The sequence below is a fragment of the Procambarus clarkii genome, chromosome 48 (genome assembly GCF_040958095.1).
Source record: "Procambarus clarkii isolate CNS0578487 chromosome 48, FALCON_Pclarkii_2.0, whole genome shotgun sequence".
NCBI lineage: Eukaryota > Metazoa > Arthropoda > Malacostraca > Decapoda > Cambaridae > Procambarus > Procambarus clarkii.
In genome coordinates this window covers 5,271,283-5,292,246 of record NC_091197.1, presented here as the reverse complement: position 1 = coordinate 5,292,246, position 20,964 = coordinate 5,271,283, and the positions used below count along the sequence as shown (strand labels likewise).

The window sequence follows — 20,964 nt, the reverse complement described above, 5'->3', positions numbered from 1 at the left end:
TGCCACAGTCTAGAGTGGTTATCTTGTGGGCAATTGGGTTCCTATCTAGCACACCATTTGGTACTCTATATAATGCACAAAATGTACCTGGTAAGGCTTTGAGCTTAAGTAAATGCACTAATTGCCTATATTCTGTGCAGAAGTGAATATGTTCTAGTATGACCCAGCAGAGACAGCTCAAAGTTATCATCTCTGCCAGCAAAAATCATCTCCCTGCCCCGAGTGCACTAACTACCAACCATGGGCGAACAAGACCTTGACTTGGGGAGCTCACGAGATAAATACAGTAACTGGGAAATAAAACTCCTATATATACAACAGGTCAAAGATGCTGCAGATGAAGTTATATTTTACCTTCTGTCCTCTTGGAGGAAAGAGCATAGTTTGAGTGGCAAATGTAATCAGCATTTGACAAGTCTGTCTTTGAAGATTATTACTTGATCCCTGAAGAAGTTTTTTCACACCATCTGGTTTCCTGCCAAATAAGGTAAACATTAATACAGTACTGTATTATAGCAATGAAATAGATGAAATAATTATAAAATAGATGCATCAATAATGAAATTAGTAAAATAGTAAAATATGTGCATCAAGCCTCAACCCTTCCCCACTCATGACAACCAGAGTCAGGAGAGTTAAATTACAACACAACAGGTACTGGGTACAAGGCTAGTAGGTACAGCTTAAACAGCCACACCTCAAGGGTCCCATAATCACTATCAGGTAAGCACCTGTCCTTACAGGCTCGAAGGGTAATTTAAATTGTCATTAGGCAAGGAAATTGTTCTATTCCCATCTGGATCTGGATTTACTGAGCATAGTGCACCAGTACTGGGAAATGAGTACCTACTATTTTGGCAGCTAGCATCACTATCTGTGTACAAGTAGTCCCAGAACTGAAGGACAAGAGCTACAAGGAGAGGTTACAGGCATTAAATATGCCAAAACTAGAACACAGAAGAAAAAGAGGCAATATGGTCACTACGTACAAAATAGTAACAGGAATCGATAAAACTGATATGGAAGATTTCCTGAGATCTGGAACTTCAAGAACAAGAGGTCATAGATTTAAACTAACTAAACAAAGATGCTGAAGAAATATAAGAAAATTAACTTTCGCAAACAGAGTGGTAAACGGTTGGAACAAGTTAGGTGAGAAGGTGGTGGAGGCCAAAACCGTCGGTAATTTCAAAGCGTTATATGACAGAGTGCTGGAAAGACAGGACACTACGTGCATAGCTCTCATCCTGTAACTACACTTAGGTAATTACAGTAATGTGGATAAACACCAGGATGAGAGTAGATTATATTTTCTCTGTTATCTCTTTTCCAATGAGATGAGCCGCATGAAGGTTCGTTTGGTGTACAATATATTCCATGAGCGGCTCATCATAGAATGCTGTAAAATAATCCAATTCACACGTCCTCACTATTATCACGGAAAAGCTCTATAATCTCAAAGTCTTTATTGTCAAAGGCAGGAATTAGAGGAATAAAATCGTCACCATAACTCCACACAAGTACATCTGGTGTCCTGCGAGACGCAACAGGAACACACAGGCGAGGAAGCGATACACTCTGTGGACCAGGAGTTGAAGCCCGTTATACACAAAGTACGGACGCTACGTGAACGTGAAGTGAAAGTACGTGAACATGAGGGTCTGGTTCCTCATGTGGTGCCATGCGGTGGCGCTTGGCTGGGCGAGACGCTGTTGATGCGACAAATTCTCACCCAGTAACACCAGTGGTACTAGCAACAGGCTCGGTAACACTATGTTCTGATTCCTCTTCACTAAAACCAGAAAATGAGTCGCCTTCCTTTGACTCATCGCCCAAAATATCCTCATACCCTAAAGCACAGGAACTGTGTCGTCGTGGGTGAATTGGAGTAGACACTGGGCGAGGAGGCACGGGTAAGCGTGTAGGCCACGCCATGGGAGGAGGCTGTATCTCATTTTCACTGTGCTGCTATCATCGGTCAATTGTGTGTAGTCCTTATCATTGTCAGAGTCATCAAAATCACTTTCCTCACCATCAGAAAATAATTTACTAGTTATTTGCTCTTTGGTAAGTAATTGCGTGGTGCGTGCCTGGCAGGCGCTCGGTCGTGCGCTCGCCATGGTGACTGCTGGGTAACTGGGGCCCTCCCACGCGTTGGTAGTGTGAGCTGGATCTTTTTACAAAATGGTGGCTGTTTACTATAGCCACTATAGCCCCTGGGCAGCATATGGGGGCCCCCTCTACCCCACTGGCCATTCAAATCTTGGGCGGTACTCCAGCACGTCATATGACATGATGCGCAATTTATAGCAAGTTACTCAACACGTCATGTGACGTGTTGCTCATTTTAAGGGTTAATGCCGTAGTATAATACAGGTAAAATTTCAGATGCCAAAATAAAAAAGTTCGTACACAGGTGGAAACAGTTCTAACATCTAATACAAAATATTTAGTACTGTAGACACTCGCTAATCTGGAATCCAAGCATCCGGAAAATGCCCTTACCCGGCCAAAATCATGACCGGATAAAGTTAACTCCCATCCAGCCAAAACGTCCATGGGAGCCGGACCAGCGGGTGTTTGGCCGGATAAAAATCTGAGCCAGTTAACTTGAACTTGGGTGGGGTGGGCGGGTGGTGTCGAGAGAGAGGGGAGCATTAGGGGGGGGAAAGCCTGGGGGATGTGGAGGGGCCTATACAGTACAGTACAGTACAGGAATTACCAGTAATTTTAGAACAATTCATCAGTCAAAAACAAAAGAAATAATAATGTAATAACATATATACAAGTTTCCTAAAAACAATTTGCACAGACTGAAGTTTGCTCCAAAAATATTGAGTTTTTTCCGCCTGGCGGCCTACGTAACGTGCCTGCCTGCCCCAAGTGGACCCATCCAGGCCTGGTCAAGCCAAACAGCCCTTGTGCTCCCGTCCCTTGCATTATACCACAGTGCCGCGCCATTAGTGAAATATGTTTTTAAATAACTTTTTTGTTTTCATAGTAACTTTGAACATTTTTTGCCAAGACTATGTCTGGTAGCAGCATCAATCATTCTGGAGGTGTTAAAGAGGAAAAAGGTTACCCTAACAATTAAAGACAAGTTACATGTTGTACAACTTTGTGTAAGAGGCCAGTCGACTTCAAGTGTTGCCAAGGAATTTAATACCTGTAAAGGTACTAGTACTGTTTCTAATATAAGGAAACAAAAAGAGCAATGCCTGAAATACATTTCAACCAGTAAGAGTGAAGGTGCAAGCACTACCAGAGGATGTGGTAGAAGAACTTTGAAAACGTACAAGTGGTTTGCTCAGCACCACACAGCTGGCGTGACAATTCGAGACCCAGAAATACAAAATGCTGCAAGCAGGTTTGCAGAAAGCCTTGGAATAAAGGATTTCCAAGCTAGTGAAGGGTGGGTTGCAAGGTTCAAAGGGAGGCACAATACTGTGAAGAGGAAAATTGTCGGTGAAAAATTTAGTGCAGATACAAGCAGTGTAGAACCATTTAAACAAATTAAGAACATACATTTTGTCAAATAATTTATATTCTTATAAAATTTATAATGCTGATGAAACTGGTCTGTATTGGAGGAGTTTACCAGAAAAAAACTCTAGCTATGAGGAGTGAGGGTTGTGTGCCAGGCCGTAAGGTTAACAAGGACAGGCTGTCGGCCATGATGTGTGCGAATGCCGACAGCACAGACCGAATCACGTGTGCAATCGTTGGCAAATCAAAGAAACCAAGAGTTAAAAACTAAACCAAACCAAAAATCAACCAAAACTATCAAGTTAAGAAACTCAAAGTAAGGTCAAGCGAAGTTCGGGCTTTGCTGTTGCTTGATAATGCAAGCCCACCCCAGAATTGACACGTTAACCTCACATGAAGGCAAGATAACGTGTATGGCACTTCCTCCTAACACAACCTCTCTCATCCAGCCTATGGATCAGGGAGTTATCTGTGCCACGAAGACATTGTACACCAAAAAGAAGCTCAATGAAGTTTTGGGGATTTTACCTCTTCCGGAAGATGTGGAACTCTGTGTGGATAACAGGGAGGAAAAAAAAAAAAAAAAAAAAAAAAAAAAAAAAAGAAAGAGAATTTGAAGAACTATTCCATCAAGGAAGCCATCTATAACTGGGCCAAGGTGTGGAGTGAAGTAAAGGAATCGACTTTGAAGAATTCATGGAAAAAACTCCTCACATCTACGGTCAGCAATGAGGAGGATGAAGAAATGAATTTTGAAGGATTTACAGATGAAATCCATGAAATGTTCAGAAATGCTGACGAAAACTTAGAAAGACAGGATGTGGTTGATTGGATTGAACGAGATGCTAATGACCCAGGATATGGTGTGATGAGTGAAGACGAGATTCTCCAGTCTATTACTGGTGAGGTCAACGAAGAGAAGGAGGATGAAGAAGGCAGTGAAGAATCAACACCAGACAGCAAAATACAGTTTACTCATGTCTTCTGTTGACCTGTTAATTAATTTTTCATCCAATTGTGCTCATCCAGAAGTTGGAAACATGCAAAACAGTTGGAAACACCTGAGGCAAACCAAAGAGCTGATCATACAACAGGCCAATGAACACAGTAGGCAAGCTATATTGGTTTTTTATATGGTAAGAAAATCAAGCAAAGCGCCTTCAACCAGCGAGGCGTCACAAGCAAACCAAGCACCTTCAACCAGTGCGGCATCACAAGCAAGTCAGGCACCTTCAACCAGTGAGGCGTCACAGGCAAGCCAGGTGCCTTCAACAAGTGAGGCTTCAGCAGCTGGCAGTCAAAACTAACTTTGCCTCATGAACTGTACAATAATTTTAAGTGTTAATTTTAGTGTTGTGTTAGTATAGGTTACGTAAATTGTCAAGAATTCTTAACTTCAAGATGTGTGGCATCAATCAAGAAGACGAACAACAAGGTAAGTTGAGGTTTCTAGTTAAATATTATATAATTTTATGTGGCAAGGCAATTCAAATTATGTTGTTTGTGGTATAAAAATAGTTGGAAACGGTCACTTTTGGACTCAGAGGTGAAAAAGTACGTTAATCAGGAAAATGTGATAATTGGGCTGGGGGTCCTTTTCATATAGTCCGGATTAGCAAGTGGAGAGTGTATCAATATCAGAGTATGTGTGGTTTTATAGTATCAAGTGTTGGCATAATATAATATAATAGTCTGGTACCCATATCGGTCAAAATATTGGTATTGATACACTTGCGAGTGTAACAGTTGTACAATAATGATGTAGAGGAAAGAGGATATGGTTAAAGCTTTACTCTAAGTAATTTTTTGTTTCTTTTCCTGCATTACTCTCTTATTTTTCCCTGGGCTCATGTCTCTATCCCATGAGAACGGAAAAGTGAGATATATAGCAAAAGCCAACAACTGATCTTTCCCAGGATGAAACCCACAACAATCATAACAACCAGTATCTATTTACTGGTAGGTGAACAGACGTAAAATTTCCAAGACATCTCGTCCTGCTTGGAAACCACACCCAAAACCAATTGACTGTGAGCCGACTTATGACCATTGCAACATGTTCTAACCTGCACATATATAAACAAGAAATTGAAATGTATAAAAAAAATTGTATACCTTGTTTTAAGGAGATAAATAGACCTGATAAAATATGCATCTACTTTGGATAGATGTTTATAGGCAGCAACCACATGAAGAGCGTCCTCCATCTCGTTTCCTTCATCATGAGACAATATGTTTTTTAACATCATCTGCAATAATAATGAACATTAGGAGCATAAAAGGACAATTTAAAAAAACTAGCGTCGAGTGTAATGAAACACCATTTTTTTGTCGAGATCCGAAGGTTCCCCGGATCTATACCGTGCTGATGTGTATAAGACTGTGGCAACAGTCAATCAAAGGAGGTCTAAGCCTACCGGGGACCCGAGCCAGAACCTGGCCCCTTCAAGAGAGGCACGAGGAGCAATGGCCTAAAGACACCCCCAATGTAATTGGAAGCAGTCTTTGTCTGCCATCTACCAGGTCAGGCACCCAGAAAGGTAGGAATTCAAAAACAAACTACTGCTGGTCAAATAAATTGCAAACCGAAAGCCAAACCAGCAAACAGAACTCCCCAATCAAAAACAAGGAAACAAACATGACTTCACCACAACTGCCACGCATCCATCTGCGTAACTCCCCCCCCCCCCCGGAGGGGGAAGGGAAGAGGGGGTCCCAGACCCCCACGCCGGCAACTATCCTCAGTTCAGAGGTTGAGTATCAAAAAACGCGAAAAACCGCCTACCGGAGGGAGGGAGGGATGCCGGGGAGCCTCCGAGTCTCCGAGTACTAGTACTTACAGGGCACCTAGGAAAGGCGGCCCTAGGTGCATGCAGCTGCAGTAATCGTGTTACGTCTGGCCCACACACCACCAAAACAGAACACCACCACCAGAACAGAACCACCACTGCACTGCAGCACTGCGTAAAGAGTGGAGCTAGGGCGATCAACTGTCACCAACATAACAGCCTCTTTAACTGAGGAGAGTTGCCGGCATGGAGGTCTGGGAACACCCCCATCTCCCTCCCGGGGAGGGGAGGTTGCGCAGACGGATGCACGGCGTTTGTGGTGACGTCATACTTGTTTCCTTGGTTTTGATTAGGGATGTTGCTAGTTGCTAGCTAGAACTGTTGCTAGTTCAGCTTTCGGTTTGCAATTTATTTGATCAGCAGTAGTTTGTTTTGGAATTCCTACCTTTCTGGGTGCCTGACCTGGTAGATGGCAGACAAAGACTGCTTCCAATTACACAGGGGTGTCTTTAGGCCATTGCTCCTCGTGCCTCTCTTGAGGGGGCCAAGTTCTGGCTCTGGTCCCCAGTAGGCTTAGAACTTCTTCGATTGACTGTTGCCACAGTCTAATATATACACATCCGCCCAGTATAGCTCTGGGGAGCCGAAGGGCCTCTTCACAGAAAAGCATGATTTTCCCTGTCACAGGTGAGGTATATATAGAGTAGATGTATAAAAAGGCGCGCCTATTCGAATGCAACGTTGTGTCAAAATTTCAAAGCAATCAGTAAAGAGGTTTTAAAAATCACTGACATGATTTCCCTCACTTGAAAAACTTGAAAAACACAGTTTTTCAGAAAAATCATGTTTTTTACCGTCACAGACATGACATCTATATAGTATGTATATAAAAACCTGTTAGGATGCGAATGGAACGTTGTGTGAGAATTTCAAAGCAATCGGTGAAGAACTTTCGGAGATTAGCGGTTATGCACAAACGAACATTTCCATTTTTATTTATATAGATAACGCTCTGCCTTTCCTAGCAATCCAACTTCCAGGAACTTTCACTCTCGCAAGAGCATTAAAGATGGTGAACAGGTTTGATTACTACCTGACAAGAAGCATTTAAAAATTCCTGTTGTACCATTGCAGAATGTTGACCTGCCATGGAAACTGCAGGATCTTGTCCAAGACAATAAGTTTCTTTACCTCAGGAAACATCTTTATATTTACACTCAAAATCTGATATTTGATTTATGGGTAAGTATATTTATCAAAAGTGATTTATAGGTAAATATTTATTAGGTTAATGTTATTATTAAAGCACTGACATGTTGGAACGTTTGTACACGAATTATATTATTATTATATTATTTTAATGAATTATATTATTATTACAATTAGTATTATAATAATAATTATTATAATAATTATAATAATAATTATAATAATAATATTTAATAATTATCACTCTTCCTTCTGCTTGGTCTTGAAGGAAGTCGACCTCAGGTGAAAAGAGGGCTGTGATGATCTCTATCTGGAACCCGTAGGTGTGGGACTGGGATGTCCAGCTCTTGGGGCTTGTGCGGCCCAGTCTCTGATTCAGGAGGCTGGGGTCGTTCTTGATCTTGATGGGGCGGTTCTTCTCCGGCCCCAACCACGGCTGTCTCCGGGTTTAGAGTCCCTGTGCCTTCTTCACCAACTTCGAGGTCAACTCTGGAGTTCACAGCTCCTGCAACAGCGCTGGAACCAATTGTATTGGCATTTGCCTTTCTACTGGAGACTTTCAATGCTGTAGAGAGGGGGAACTTGCTGCATGGGTAGCAGCTTCTCCCCATCAATCTACCCTGGCTTTGTGCCCTGGAGTGACCACTCCAGACCAACAACCCAGAGTGCAACTCCATAGTCTCCCGAGACTGATGGATGCCTACTACTACGACTACATGTTTACATCAGGCATTACTGATATGACTGTCAAAGGCTGTCATTTGATAATCAAGCTGCCTTTTTCACCTGGTAGTTTGGACCTCGTCTATAATATCCAAATAGATTGAAAATGACTGTAATTCATCCTAATAATCTGAAGATTCAGGTTTCCAGGCAATCTCTTTGCTATATTATCATCTACCCCTAACATTTAATAAACATCAATAATTCATATACTGTACAGTGATAACCTCGGCTTACGAATGCCCATTTACGAGTTTTTCGGGTTACAAGCTCAATTTCTTCGTAAAATATTATTCAGTTTACGAGCTTTGCCTTGAATTGCGAGTTTGTTGATACACGTATGGGTCGACCGAGCACGTGGTTCCTGGTGGAACGGACAACCACACCTCAGTTTAACAGTGCCTCCTGTGTAGTGAAGATCGCACTTGAATTCTTTGTCAAGAATTTCATTGTTTTTTGGCTTTTTTGGTTTATAAACATAAAAATAATTATTATATAACATGCCATGGGTCCCAAAAAGTCAGTGGTATGGTTCAACCTATGAAAACCACATGTGAGGATGACCATAGAGGAAAACAAGTCTTTATGGAAAGGTTCTTAGTGAGACAAACAAGCAGTGAGTCACAACCAGGTCCTAGTGGAATGCAGTGGTAACGTAGGAAAGTGTACCCCCAGAGCAGTCATCACTACCTGATGTTATAATGGAAGGGGACTCCCCCTTCCAAACACTAACACCTCTTCTCCTCATCGTCTTCCATACGCCAACAAGAGTCATCAATAAAGGTAAGCTATAACTTGTACATACTATAGTACAAAATATTTGTGTTTATTATGAATGAAATATTGAAGTTAATATTTTGGGGAGTGTGGAACGGATTAAATTTACATTATTTCTTATGGGAAAATTAGTTTCGGGTAACAAATTTTTGGGTTACAAGCTATCTCTGGGTTATCTTGAGATGATTTCAGGGCTTTAGTGTCCCGGCGGCCTGGTCCTCGACCAGGCCTCCACCCCCAGGAAGCAGCCCGTGACAGCTGACTAACACCCAGGTACCTATTTTACTGCTAGGTAACAGGGTGAAAGAAACTCTGCCCATTGTTTCTCGCCGGCGCCCGGGATCGAACCCGGGACCACAGGATCACAAGTCCAGCGTGCTGTCCGCTCGGCCGACCGGCTCCCGGTCCGGTCTGGGTACGGATTAAATTCATAAGCAAGGGTACCACTGTACTTTAATTAAATGTCAGTATAATTATATACAGCTGTATTTAAAAGTGAACTTCCCTACAACCCAAACTTTATATTAACTTGTAAAGTGATAACTTGCCTCAGCATTTCTTGGATCATCTATATTAGTGAGATGGAGACCATATCTTCTTAACACCAACTTGAGGTCCACTAAACGCCTCTGATCCTCCAGTTGACTGCTGAGGCTGGTATTAAGGGATAGTCCTAAGTCACACACTGCTTGTGTGCCAATACTCCAGGGTACGGGAGCCACACGAATACACTCCAGGATACATTGTGCACGAACCTAAAATACAAAATTTATTAGAAAAAGCTAATAATTATAAACTAGCTTCTCTGAAGGTTAATATTAATACAAAATTACTTCTAAACAGTTCAAACTTACTACATTTGACAAATTACCATTTTATAACCATTTAGAACATGTCCCATTACTGTTTTAATACCAACATTTTTAGGAGGCCAAATAAACTTCAGCGACTTATCTCTCAAACTTATTTGTAATATTTTATGGGAGGAGGCTGAAGAGCTTTGGGCCTGATGCTCATAAAGCCCTCTCTGTGACACCTCTATTCTTTACTGGCCCTCTACTGCATTTCCTACTATATAATTTGGCTGAGTAGGTTGTTATTTTGATGACCAAACCACACATCAGAAAGTGAAGAAACGACGTCATCGTCTGCAAGTTATTTTCTCGTGCATATTGGGGAACCTGGCCTTCCAGGTCAGGGCAGGAAAGCAAGAGTGATATGAAAGGTAGGAGCATTGTGATAGCAGTATTCTCTTTGAAGTTTCTCATAATCCACACCATCAATCATTTATTGGCTGATGCTACACCTCCTTAGTTATACCCACTAAACATTAGGTTTCCAACATTATTATTCCTAGATCATTTACATGCCATTTTCTGTCTATAAGGATGTCCAGTTCCATCTTTTATCCAGTATTCTGTTAAAGTTCTTAATTTTGTTCATGTCTTGGAATAATCCTGAAATATTGTTACCATGTAAAAGACTTATATTAATATTTGTACTTTTTCATATAATTTTCATGCTGATTTTGGTATCACCTCTTAAAGATGACAAAGATGTTCTGTAATTGTGTTTATTCTATAAGGATATGAAAAGTACTGGTGCAAGGACAGTGCCTTGAGGTGCTGAGCTTGTCACTGTACTTAAGACTTAATTTGTTTAAGTTTACAGCTAGTGTTGCTCCTTGTAAACAGTTTGTCAAGAAGTTGAACTGACCCACTTAACTGTTATTCCTTTGGACCTCATTTTTGGGGCTATCACTACATGGTTAAATTTATAGAATAATTTTGTAAGATCCATGCATAGAACATCTGCATTATGGTATTCTAATTTTGTTTTTTTATTTATTTGATTTGTAATAACTCTTTCAAAGATTAAAAATGTGTGACATTAATGTTGTGTATGAATAGTTTTTTTTTGCTATTGTTTTGCTCAAGACAACAAGCAGTTATTTCTTTATGTGTGTTATTTGTCAGAAAAGAAGGTGGTGTATGCATGTGGGATTCATATGGCAGTGAGGAAGTACTGTATATGATAGATGTGGTAAGAGTAAATAGGAGACAATAAATGTAGTGCTCACCTACATGATCAGTAGTGTCAAGCACTGTGCTTGTGGCAAGGACATGATAGTAGCATGCATAACTATTTAATAAGGTGGTTGTACAAAGGTACAATATGGGGATCATATGCCAGAGGCAGATGAGTTGGATGGGAAGAGTGGAACAATATATGAAAAGATATGGGGTTAGAGAGTTTGATAAGGATGAAAGGTTTGAATATTGAGTGCGCTTCCTGGAGAAACTACTGTTGTGGCCACCCCCATGGTAGGGACCTCCCAGGAGGGAGTAAGGTGTCCAACCTATATATAGAGACGGATAGATATTAATGTTTAAAAAAGGATAAGAAGATAGTTAACTAAGCTGAGACAAGTACAGTATTAGACCTGAGCATCAGATATGACATCTATGACAGCATAAAGCTTGTCCTCCCATGGTGCCTCTTGCCACGCCCACCAGTCCTGATCCGCCGAGGCCAAGGTGTCCAGCACATAGTGTTCCAGAGTGCCATCGTGATCAAGCTCGTGATGAATCAGATATGAATGTAAAAAGCCATTCATTAAGGGGGAGACCTCCTCACCACACACTAGCCAGTCCAGTAAAGCTGCTACGACAGCCTCTTTGTTTTCCTGTTCATCAAGAAAAGGAACTTATTAGAGAAAACTTAATTTACACAAAATCATTTTAAATATAGAAAACATAACACAAATATGTTGACCAAACCACACTAGAAATTGAAGAGATGACGACATTATGATCCAAATATTTTGGTCCAAATAATATAAATATTTTACACTGTTGGAGACAGAGAGCCTGTTAGGCTTATGGAGGCCAACATGTTCATGGACAAGTTCACCATGTTCATGAACATGTTCACCATGTTCATGAACATGTTCCCATGTTGGATGAACTACGCATCACTCGCACTATTCCCAACACAAGAACCTTTTCAAGGATCAATTGCTACAAATTCAGAAAAATTTATACATTGCAAGGGATGGACAATACAAATGAGCATGGAAGAATAAAACTTTCAGTGTGGGGAAGGGTACTGATGTCCTTGCTCAATTATCATACCATACATTAACTACACCTGGGTCAGGCTAGGAATCATCTTGAAGACAGTCCTGGCTCAAGATTCATTATACAGGTTACATAGATTTTTACCTAGATGGAAGTGTGGCTTCTATATCAGATTCTGTGCCACTATTTTGTTATTTTTTTTACATAATACTGTAATGTGTTGTTTTGGGAAATTCGACTGTATATTAATAGGCAAGAAATACTATATACTGTATATTAATTAGTAATAAATTAACTAATCATAAAAATGCACAAAATTCTAGTAAATATACTTTCTAAGCAAATATACATTTGTAAAATTCTTGATTAGTGAAGAAAATGCTTACCTGTGTATACTGACTGAACTCTATTTTTATTCTAAAATTTTCTGCTAGCAGTTGTAAATCCTGGAGTGCAAGAGCCGTCTGTCGGAGATGGTAGAGCGCAGACGTCGGACTGTGAGCTTTCCACTGGGCAACGTGAACGGCCATCTGCACCTCTATGTTACCACCTAGATAATGCAAGATTCAAAAGGACATTGTGCAAACATTATTTTGTATAAAATAAAATAGATAAATTATATAGTTTATATATACAGCATATGTATTATATAAAATGCTTCATTGCACACACATCAAGTTCACCCTGGCAAATAAGATAAGTCATTAATGAGTGCCACCAACTAAATAATCATATAATAGTCTAACCCCCAAATGTGAAAGTCGGCACCCCAACCAGTGGATGTTACGAGTTGTAGATTGAACACTGGTCTAATAGAGGGCTAATGATTGAAGATGTTGGTAGTTTCTCTCTCTATCCTCACAATGTTGGCTCCAGTTAAATAATTATTTTACTTGCTAACCTCTTCGTTCTCTTGACACAATCTTTAACTGTACGGAAGCTTCACCACAACCCAATCATGCAAGTTAAGATCCCATCGAGATACATTGGCTCTTCCTATCGACTTTGGGCTACAGTGCTCACCCTTTCACACTGGCAGCTAGCCATAAAATCCCAAACAATACTTAGTATAAACAGTAATAGTTTCCCCATTCACTGTAATGAATTTGCTGATCACTATATTCAAAACATTTTACAAAATAAATATCCCCACCATCCTTGTTTGGCATAGAATCAGTTCATGACTTGCTTTGGCATAGGCTGCTTTGGCCAAGTTGCTGGCAGTCACTCCCATTGACATCTTCACCACGGAAGCAAGTCATAATTGCTATCCACTTTTGACTTGCACATCAGTCTGCAAAACTCTCCAGTAGACATTACTTCCATATGTGAGAAAGCCTCGACTAACAGTTGGTGTCCAAGTAGGCCCCAGCTCCACACTGAGGTCAATCCATGATTCAGTTAACAGATTGGTAGAGTCCTAGAAACTAGGCTAGGAGGTAAATTGAGCAAGACTCTTCCTAATGGAGCTCAAAGCCAAGCATAACACTGGTGCCAGCTAATCGGACTAGTTGGTGACTACATCATGTTACTAAACACATTTTGATTGGCTGAACTGTTGGTGCTCAGCCAATCACATACCATCAAATTCTAGCGCCTTTTTTACAGGTAAAATAAAGTCTCATGATGATACAACAATAGATGCAGCTTAGTTGCAGCATTACAGCTTAGTTGGTTGACCTATTTATTGCCAAATACAATAATTTTTAGAATAATGCAACATTAACACCCAGGTATACTGTATAAATTCATCATAGTGCAAATTTTGTATTCTTATTCCAAGAGTGTGTGACTCAAACAGAAGAATGGCAATATAATGAGCTGCAGCATCACAAAACTAACGAAAGAAAAACCATCACACCCATCAAAACATCCTACGCAAAAAAGATTATAGATAAGACATGAGTACAGTAATTACCTAAGTGTAATTACAGGATGCGAGCTACGCTCATGGTGTCCTATCTTCCCAGCACTCTTTGTCGTATAATGCTTTGAAAGTACCGACGCTTTCACCTAACTTGTTTCAACCGTCTACCATTCTGTTTGCAAAAGTGAATTTTCCGACTTTTTTGGGCAGCTTTGTTTAATTAGTTTAAATCTATGACCTCTTGTTCTCAAAGTTCCAGGTCTCGGGAAGTCTTCCCTATCAATTTTAACAATTTCTGTTACTATCTTGTACATAGTGATCATATTGCCTCTTTTTCTTCTGTCTTCTTGTTTTGACATATTTAATGCCTCTAACCTCTCCTTGTAGCTCTTGTCCGTCAGTTCTGGGAGCCACATAGTGGCATGTCTTTGCACCTTCTCTAGTTTGTTGATGTGCTTCTCAAGATATGGGCATCATACAACCGCTGCATATTCTAGCTTCGGCCTAACATACTTACGACATTATGAATGCACTTCTTATCCTGTAATTACACTTGGGTAATTACAAAATGGGGAACCAAGTCATGGAAAATGACAAGGAAATGTGTGAAAGCCTAAACAGTTTCAAAGTGTGTCTGAAAAATGAAGTTTTCAGAGAACTAGACATAATACAATTTTCAGAGCACAACAGAATATATAGAATTATATAGCACAACAGGTATATAGAAGTGCCTCAAGATGTTGTAGAACAGATGCTTAAGGAGCTAGGTAGAAACAAGGCAGTTGGCCCAGATGGAGTTTCACCTTGGGTTCTGAGAAAAGGAGCATCTGAGCTGAGCACCCCATTTCTATTGATGTTTCAGTCATCTTTATGTCCAGGAGTCTTGGCAGATAGGTGGAAAAAGGCAAATATAGTTCCTAGTCTACAAAACTGGTCACTAAGAAGACCCTCTTGTAATTATAGACCTGTACCATTGACAAGCGTGGCAATCAAAACACTAGAAAAAATAATTAAAACCAAATGGGAAGGATACCTGGAGAGAAGTGATATAATAAGACACACAGTATGGTTTTCAAACAGAAAGATCCTATGTGACAAATCTACTTAATTTCTAAAATAGACTCAGATATATTTTACAGGAAAAAGCTGGTTGGGTTGACTGCATTTATTTGGACCTAAAAAAAAAATACTTTTGACAAAGTCCCATGTAAGAGGTTGAATTGGTAACTGGAACATACTGGAGGAGGTGACAGGAAGACAAGAATAACAAATTTCCTAACCGGCAGAAAAATGAGGGTGGTAATGAGAAGCATTGTATCAGACTCGAGAAATGTTACTAGTGCTTACCTATCTCATTCCCTAACTACAAAGGAGTGAGATCGACCTCTTTATGTCCTGCCACCTAGCCATTCATACCTGGCATGGTTATTACCTCCCTCAACATTAATGTATTCATCATATTTCTATTTTAAAGCTGTGGGCAGAATTGGCTTCAACAACCTCTTCCTTCAAAGCATTCCATTTGCCTACCTCCTGTACAGGAAATGAGAACTTCCACACATTCCTTAAACTTAACTGCAAGTCCAACTTCCACAGGTGTCTCTTTGTCCTATCTCTCTTTAATTTAAATAGGCTTCCTTTATCCACTATCTATTATCCCCTCAAAATCTTGTACGAAACTATTATTACCCACCCTGTTTCTTCTCTCCTCTAAGGTTATGGGGCTAAGTTCTCTTAACCTGAGCCGGTCGGCCGAGCGGACAGCACACTGGACTTGTGATCCTGTGGTCCCGGGTTCAATCCCGGGCGCCAGCGAGAAACAATGGGCACAGTTTCTTCCACCCTATGCCCCTGTTACCTAGCAGTAAAATAGGTACCTGGGTGTTAGTCAGCTGTCACGGGCTGCTTCCTGGGGGTGAAGGCCTGGTCGAGGGCCGGGCCGCGGGGACACTAAAAAGCCCCGAAATCATCTCAAGATAACCTATCCTCACACCTGAGGCCTTTCAATTCTGGTACTAATCTAGTTGTAGACCTCTGACCTTTTTCAAGTTTCTGCTTATGCTTCACAAGATGCTGGTGCTACATACTCAAGTAATGGTCTCATAATAGGCAGTGTCCATGGACTTGAAAGCCTCCTCGTTTAGCTTCTTAAATGACGTTCTTATGTTTGCTAACATCCCACATGCTGATGACATTATCCCATTCACATAAGCATCTGATGCTAGTGTTGGGATTATGTCTACTTCCACAGGGTTCAGTTTCAGCACCCATTAATGTTGAATACAGTATAAACGATCTACCAGAAGGAATACAGGGTTATATAAACATGTTTAGTGATGATGCCAAGATACTAGGAAAGATAAAAAACTTAGACGAATGTCAGGCCCTTCAAAATCACCTGGACAAAATAAGTGTATGGAGTAATACTTGGCAAATGGAATTTAATATGAATAAATGTAATATTATGGAATGTGTAATTGGACAAAAATAAGTCACACACAACCAATAAATTATGTGTAAAAGCTTAAAAGAACTTTGATAAAGAAAGATCTAGGGGGCAGTTCTGGATAGAAAAAGTCATCTGAAGATCACAAAGAATACTGAGCAAGGAGCCTATGGTTTCCAACTTCAGAGTCACTTTTAAAAGCATAGATAGCAAAATATTAAATAAATTGTACACAACCTTTGACGTGACCAAAATTTGAATATGCAGTGGTTGTATGGTGCCCATATCTCAAGCAGTACATCAATAAATTGGGAAAGGTGCAATGACATGCAACTAAATGGCTACAAAAACTTGAAAACAATAGCTACAAGGAGAGGCTAGGGGCAGATTCATGAAGCAGTTATGCAAGTACTTACGAACGTGTACATCTTTCCTCAATCTTTGACGGCTTTGGTTACATTTATTAAACAGTTTACAAGCATGAAAACTTCCCAATCAACTGTTGTTATTGCTATAAACAGCCGCCTGGTGCTTCGGAGCTCATTAACTGTTTAATAATTGTAAACAAAGCCGCCAAAAATTGAGAAAAGATGTACAGGTTCTTAAGTGCTTGCGTAACTGCTTCGTGAATCTGGCCCTAGAGCTGTTAAATATATCAAAGCAAGAATAGGGAAGAAAGAAGTCATATGATCACTATGTGCAAAATGGTAACAGGAATCGGCAAAACTGACAAAGAATTCTTGAAGCCTGCAACTTCAAGAGATAACATGGATTCAAGCTAAGGAAAAAAAACTCAGTGTGTACAGCTCTAACATCCAACATAAATATTAACTATTAGTATCAGACTACTGCATTGGTCTTTTTGTGGTATGGTATAGCGATATCGATAAGACAGTATCGATATCGCTATCTGTTAACAAATTGGTTTGTGAACACCTTTAGTAAGCATCTCTTGGCAGTATTGCACAGCAACTGTATTAGACAACAATAGAACACTAGACCAACATGAACAAAATGGTCAACCAAAGTCACGAACAGCTACATACCTGCATGGAAATCAGCAGCAACATTTTCCAGAACAGAGATAATGGTATTTGCAAGTGTTAATCCATTAGAAGGCCACGCAGCCTTTTCTACAACTTCCAAGCTCCTGAAAATAAATAACAGGGAAATAGAACTTTTATTTCAACAGATTTGTATTAGTATATTTCCAAACTTTGGATTTATCTAATTACATACCAAATTTAGCCTTCATACATGTACAACTAACAGACCCCCCATTACATTTACCTGTACAACTGAGATTCCCATTACATTTACCTGTACAACAGATTCCCATTACATTTACCTGTACAACTGAGATTCCCATTACATTTACCTGTACAACTGACAGATTCCCATTACATTTACCTGTACAACTGAAACATCAGCTGGAATTTAAAATGGTTTTAACCAGATTATGTTCTTGTTACTAAAAATAGCAAGTCTAATAACGTCAATAAAGCTGATAATCTAAATATTTGGTGTAAACACATTAATGACTAACAATAGATAATTGAGTAACTAAAGTTTGAAAGGAAGATAAAAATTTATTACAAAATGTCTGAAAGTTTGGATGAAAAAACTGAAGACAGGAGTCAAAATATAGAAGATGAATAATTCTCAAATGTTGAATTTAAAAGTAGTGAGCAAGAGCCCTGCTCCAATATAACGGGGTCTCAATAGTGCATATACAAATATAATTAAAAGACATTTAATGCCCAATTATCTGACACTGAACAATCATCTTACTTGACCCTACTGTCAGCCCAGCTGGCAATTATTTCCATTGAGCTGGGGCAGAGCTTCACCAGGTCCCCCAATACATTCCTTGGCAGCCATTTCAAAAGTACTGAAGATGGTACATTATGTGGGAAAGCCACCAAGATCTGAGACACACACGCCTGGTCCACATGTTGGCTGAACTCGTACTGATGCCGATGCCACACTGTTGATGCAACGTCCAAGTTTCCCTGCAAATTAACATGTGCACAATTATTATTGCCCAATAAAAAGCAAAAACTAAATAATAGTAGTCACTGCAGAAGGGACAAAAACAAATGTAATTAAAATATTAGTCACTACTGTCGTTGACTCTCTCATTATATATTATTGAGAATTAAACAAGTATAGGCAGTTACTGGAATGGAATCATTTTTAACCTTTCATTGTAGTTTTGAAAACTCAACCTTCCCTTCAAAGTAGGTTTTTAAAAATGCAGTAAAATATGAATACTACAGTACAGTACTTTAAAAGTTGAAGAAAACAATCTACTTCACAAAACAAAGAAATTGACTCAAACAGCTTTACAAATTTGAAAACTCTTCGCAATGGCCAGTTGCCACCATTCACCAGCTGGATAATTCTAATTTTCAAATTTTCAAAACACACGGAATCCTCATTTGACTAGACCTCATTGGGAACTCTCGATGGGCTTCTTTGTCCCTGCCTCTGGTGGCTTTGTTCCACCTTTATTTTTGTCTGTTAGGTGTTGGATTGGTCCTTGATGACTCACGAGTGACTGCAGGTGCCTGAACTTCGTATACGTTGTCTTCCTGCTGGCCATGGTATGGCTCCAGGCAATGTACCAGTTTCTCCTGTTCTATCCTCCCTTTGTTAGCTCTTGCTTCACTGGTTTCCTCTACAGGCTTTTCAGGGTTCAGTCCGTGGCACCATCCTTCCCCCCCCCCCCACCCCCCTCGCTTGATGTGTTCATGGATACTTTGGCTCTGGGTTAAGGCTGTGTGACCTGCAATCGCCAGGCCACTCATCATCGATGGTGTGTTCTTGTCTCTGCGAGACTTTTAGTTGCCCTGAGGTGGACCTCTAAATATCGGCATGGAACTGGCACCTTTAAATCCCTACATGGCTCTGTTCCCCAATCACAAGGCTTTCATGGTGGATGCCTCTCAACTGGACTGGTGGAGGTGCATATACATTTTTCTACAGTTCAGTTGTTGCTCTGGGTTCTGTCCAGTCTAGTCATAGTCAGGGAGAGACCCTTCTTGCTCCTTGGTGGCCAGCCCAGTCTTTGTTTCCAGTGATACTAGCCTGGTGTCCGAATCTGGGTAAATTTGCTTTTGTTTTATTTTATAGGGTACATGATCATGTGATTGACTGTACCAGACATAGTGCTAAATAGTATGTAATATACAGGAGTTAAAAATATAAAAAATCCAGTGCTGAATGTAGTGAAATGCCTCTTTCTAGACAAGCCCTTCCTCGATTCCTCGATTCAGGGAGACACAAGGGGCTCATCTAGGAAACCAGTGTTAAGTGTAGTGAAATTCCTTTTTTTTGGAAGAGTTGCGGTGGCTACCTGATTCGGGAAGCTACAACGGGCTTCCCCAGAACTTACCCTTCTTAAGTGTTCAACAAACTCTTCAAGCATATCTGTATGGGAGAATGCAAGCCAGTGTTGAATATCTGAAGATGGAAAGATGGTCTGGAAGGTTATTAGGCGGTAGGTGCTCTCACTCACACGCTGCATTAAGCTACTTAACTGATCACCTTCTTCAGACTGAAAAATGGTAATACATGAACATCTTAGCACAAATTAAAATAAAATAAAAATATTAAATATTTCCACGAGTAATAATTCCAATGTTCATACATTTACAAAGTACTGTACCTGTGTTGAATTTGCAAGTCGTTCTTTAGCATAATTGAGAATCTTCTTTGTGATAATTAAATCGGGTAAAGGCGCCTCGATGCAAAGAGTAGTCACAAATTCTGAATCGTTGATCTTATCTAGGGTGAGCAACAGTTCCTCAATAAGACTGAAAAAATAAATCTTATTAGGATGCAATAGAGTACATACTGTAATCTTAAATATGTGAACAATTAGTTATGACATTTGACCTAGATTTCATCCTTATTTGATTTATAGAGAATAAAACTTTCAATATTTTTCCTGTGTGGAACAGCCTGTCCTCCTAAGGTTTTCCAACATCAAGAAACTGTTGTACAGGTACTAAAGTGCCCTTATCCTAGTAGGTCACTTTTGCGAGTCGTTTCCATTTTCTAGTACAATAATTCTTTGCCTTATATAATGCATACGATCGAAAAGTGACGTTCTTTGTAATTCTGGATTCTCCTAATATATGTCCTTTGCAGTGCATATACATACAATATTAAACTCACATGCTATTGTAGTTGTATTATTGTGCCGGATCAGTCCACAGATATCTAAATAATTGAGTAATGTAGAGTGAACTCAGTGTACTCTACATTATAATACAATTACCGGTATGTCTTGTACATTTCTTCCTCAACACCCCCATGGTTTAGAGTGTTGTGGACAGGTGGTATAATAAGAGCATGACAGCTTCACTAGTGATAATAGCTAAATAGACTTTACCTGCAAAATTAAAACTATTCTCTCTCTCTCAAAACCAAACAAAAGTAGTCAACAAAAATTGTTTCATTCTATGAATTAGTTAGGAGCAAATTTTTCACTTTCCTACCGAAGCACTTCATAATTTCAATTTGTTCATCTTATTCTTGTGTAATTGTTCTCGAGTCTAGTGTAATAAATTGTTCTAAATA

At 39.9% G+C, this 20,964-nt stretch overlaps 1 protein-coding gene across 1 annotated transcript in view; it reads right to left on the bottom strand.

Moving 5' to 3' along the window:
- rod (rough deal) overlaps positions 1-20,964 on the bottom strand; it is a 76,169-nt gene that overhangs the window by 42,653 nt on the left and 12,552 nt on the right. Inside the window, exons 10-18 of the mRNA XM_045752777.2 lie at positions 20,048-20,195; positions 19,775-19,936; positions 18,169-18,389; positions 17,424-17,527; positions 12,451-12,614; positions 11,428-11,670; positions 9,533-9,739; positions 5,602-5,735; positions 355-475 (exon numbers count right to left, since the gene is read on the bottom strand). Coding sequence (XP_045608733.2) covers positions 355-475; positions 5,602-5,735; positions 9,533-9,739; positions 11,428-11,670; positions 12,451-12,614; positions 17,424-17,527; positions 18,169-18,389; positions 19,775-19,936; positions 20,048-20,195 — 1,504 coding nt within the window. The remainder of the gene's footprint in view (positions 1-354; positions 476-5,601; positions 5,736-9,532; positions 9,740-11,427; positions 11,671-12,450; positions 12,615-17,423; positions 17,528-18,168; positions 18,390-19,774; positions 19,937-20,047; positions 20,196-20,964) is intronic.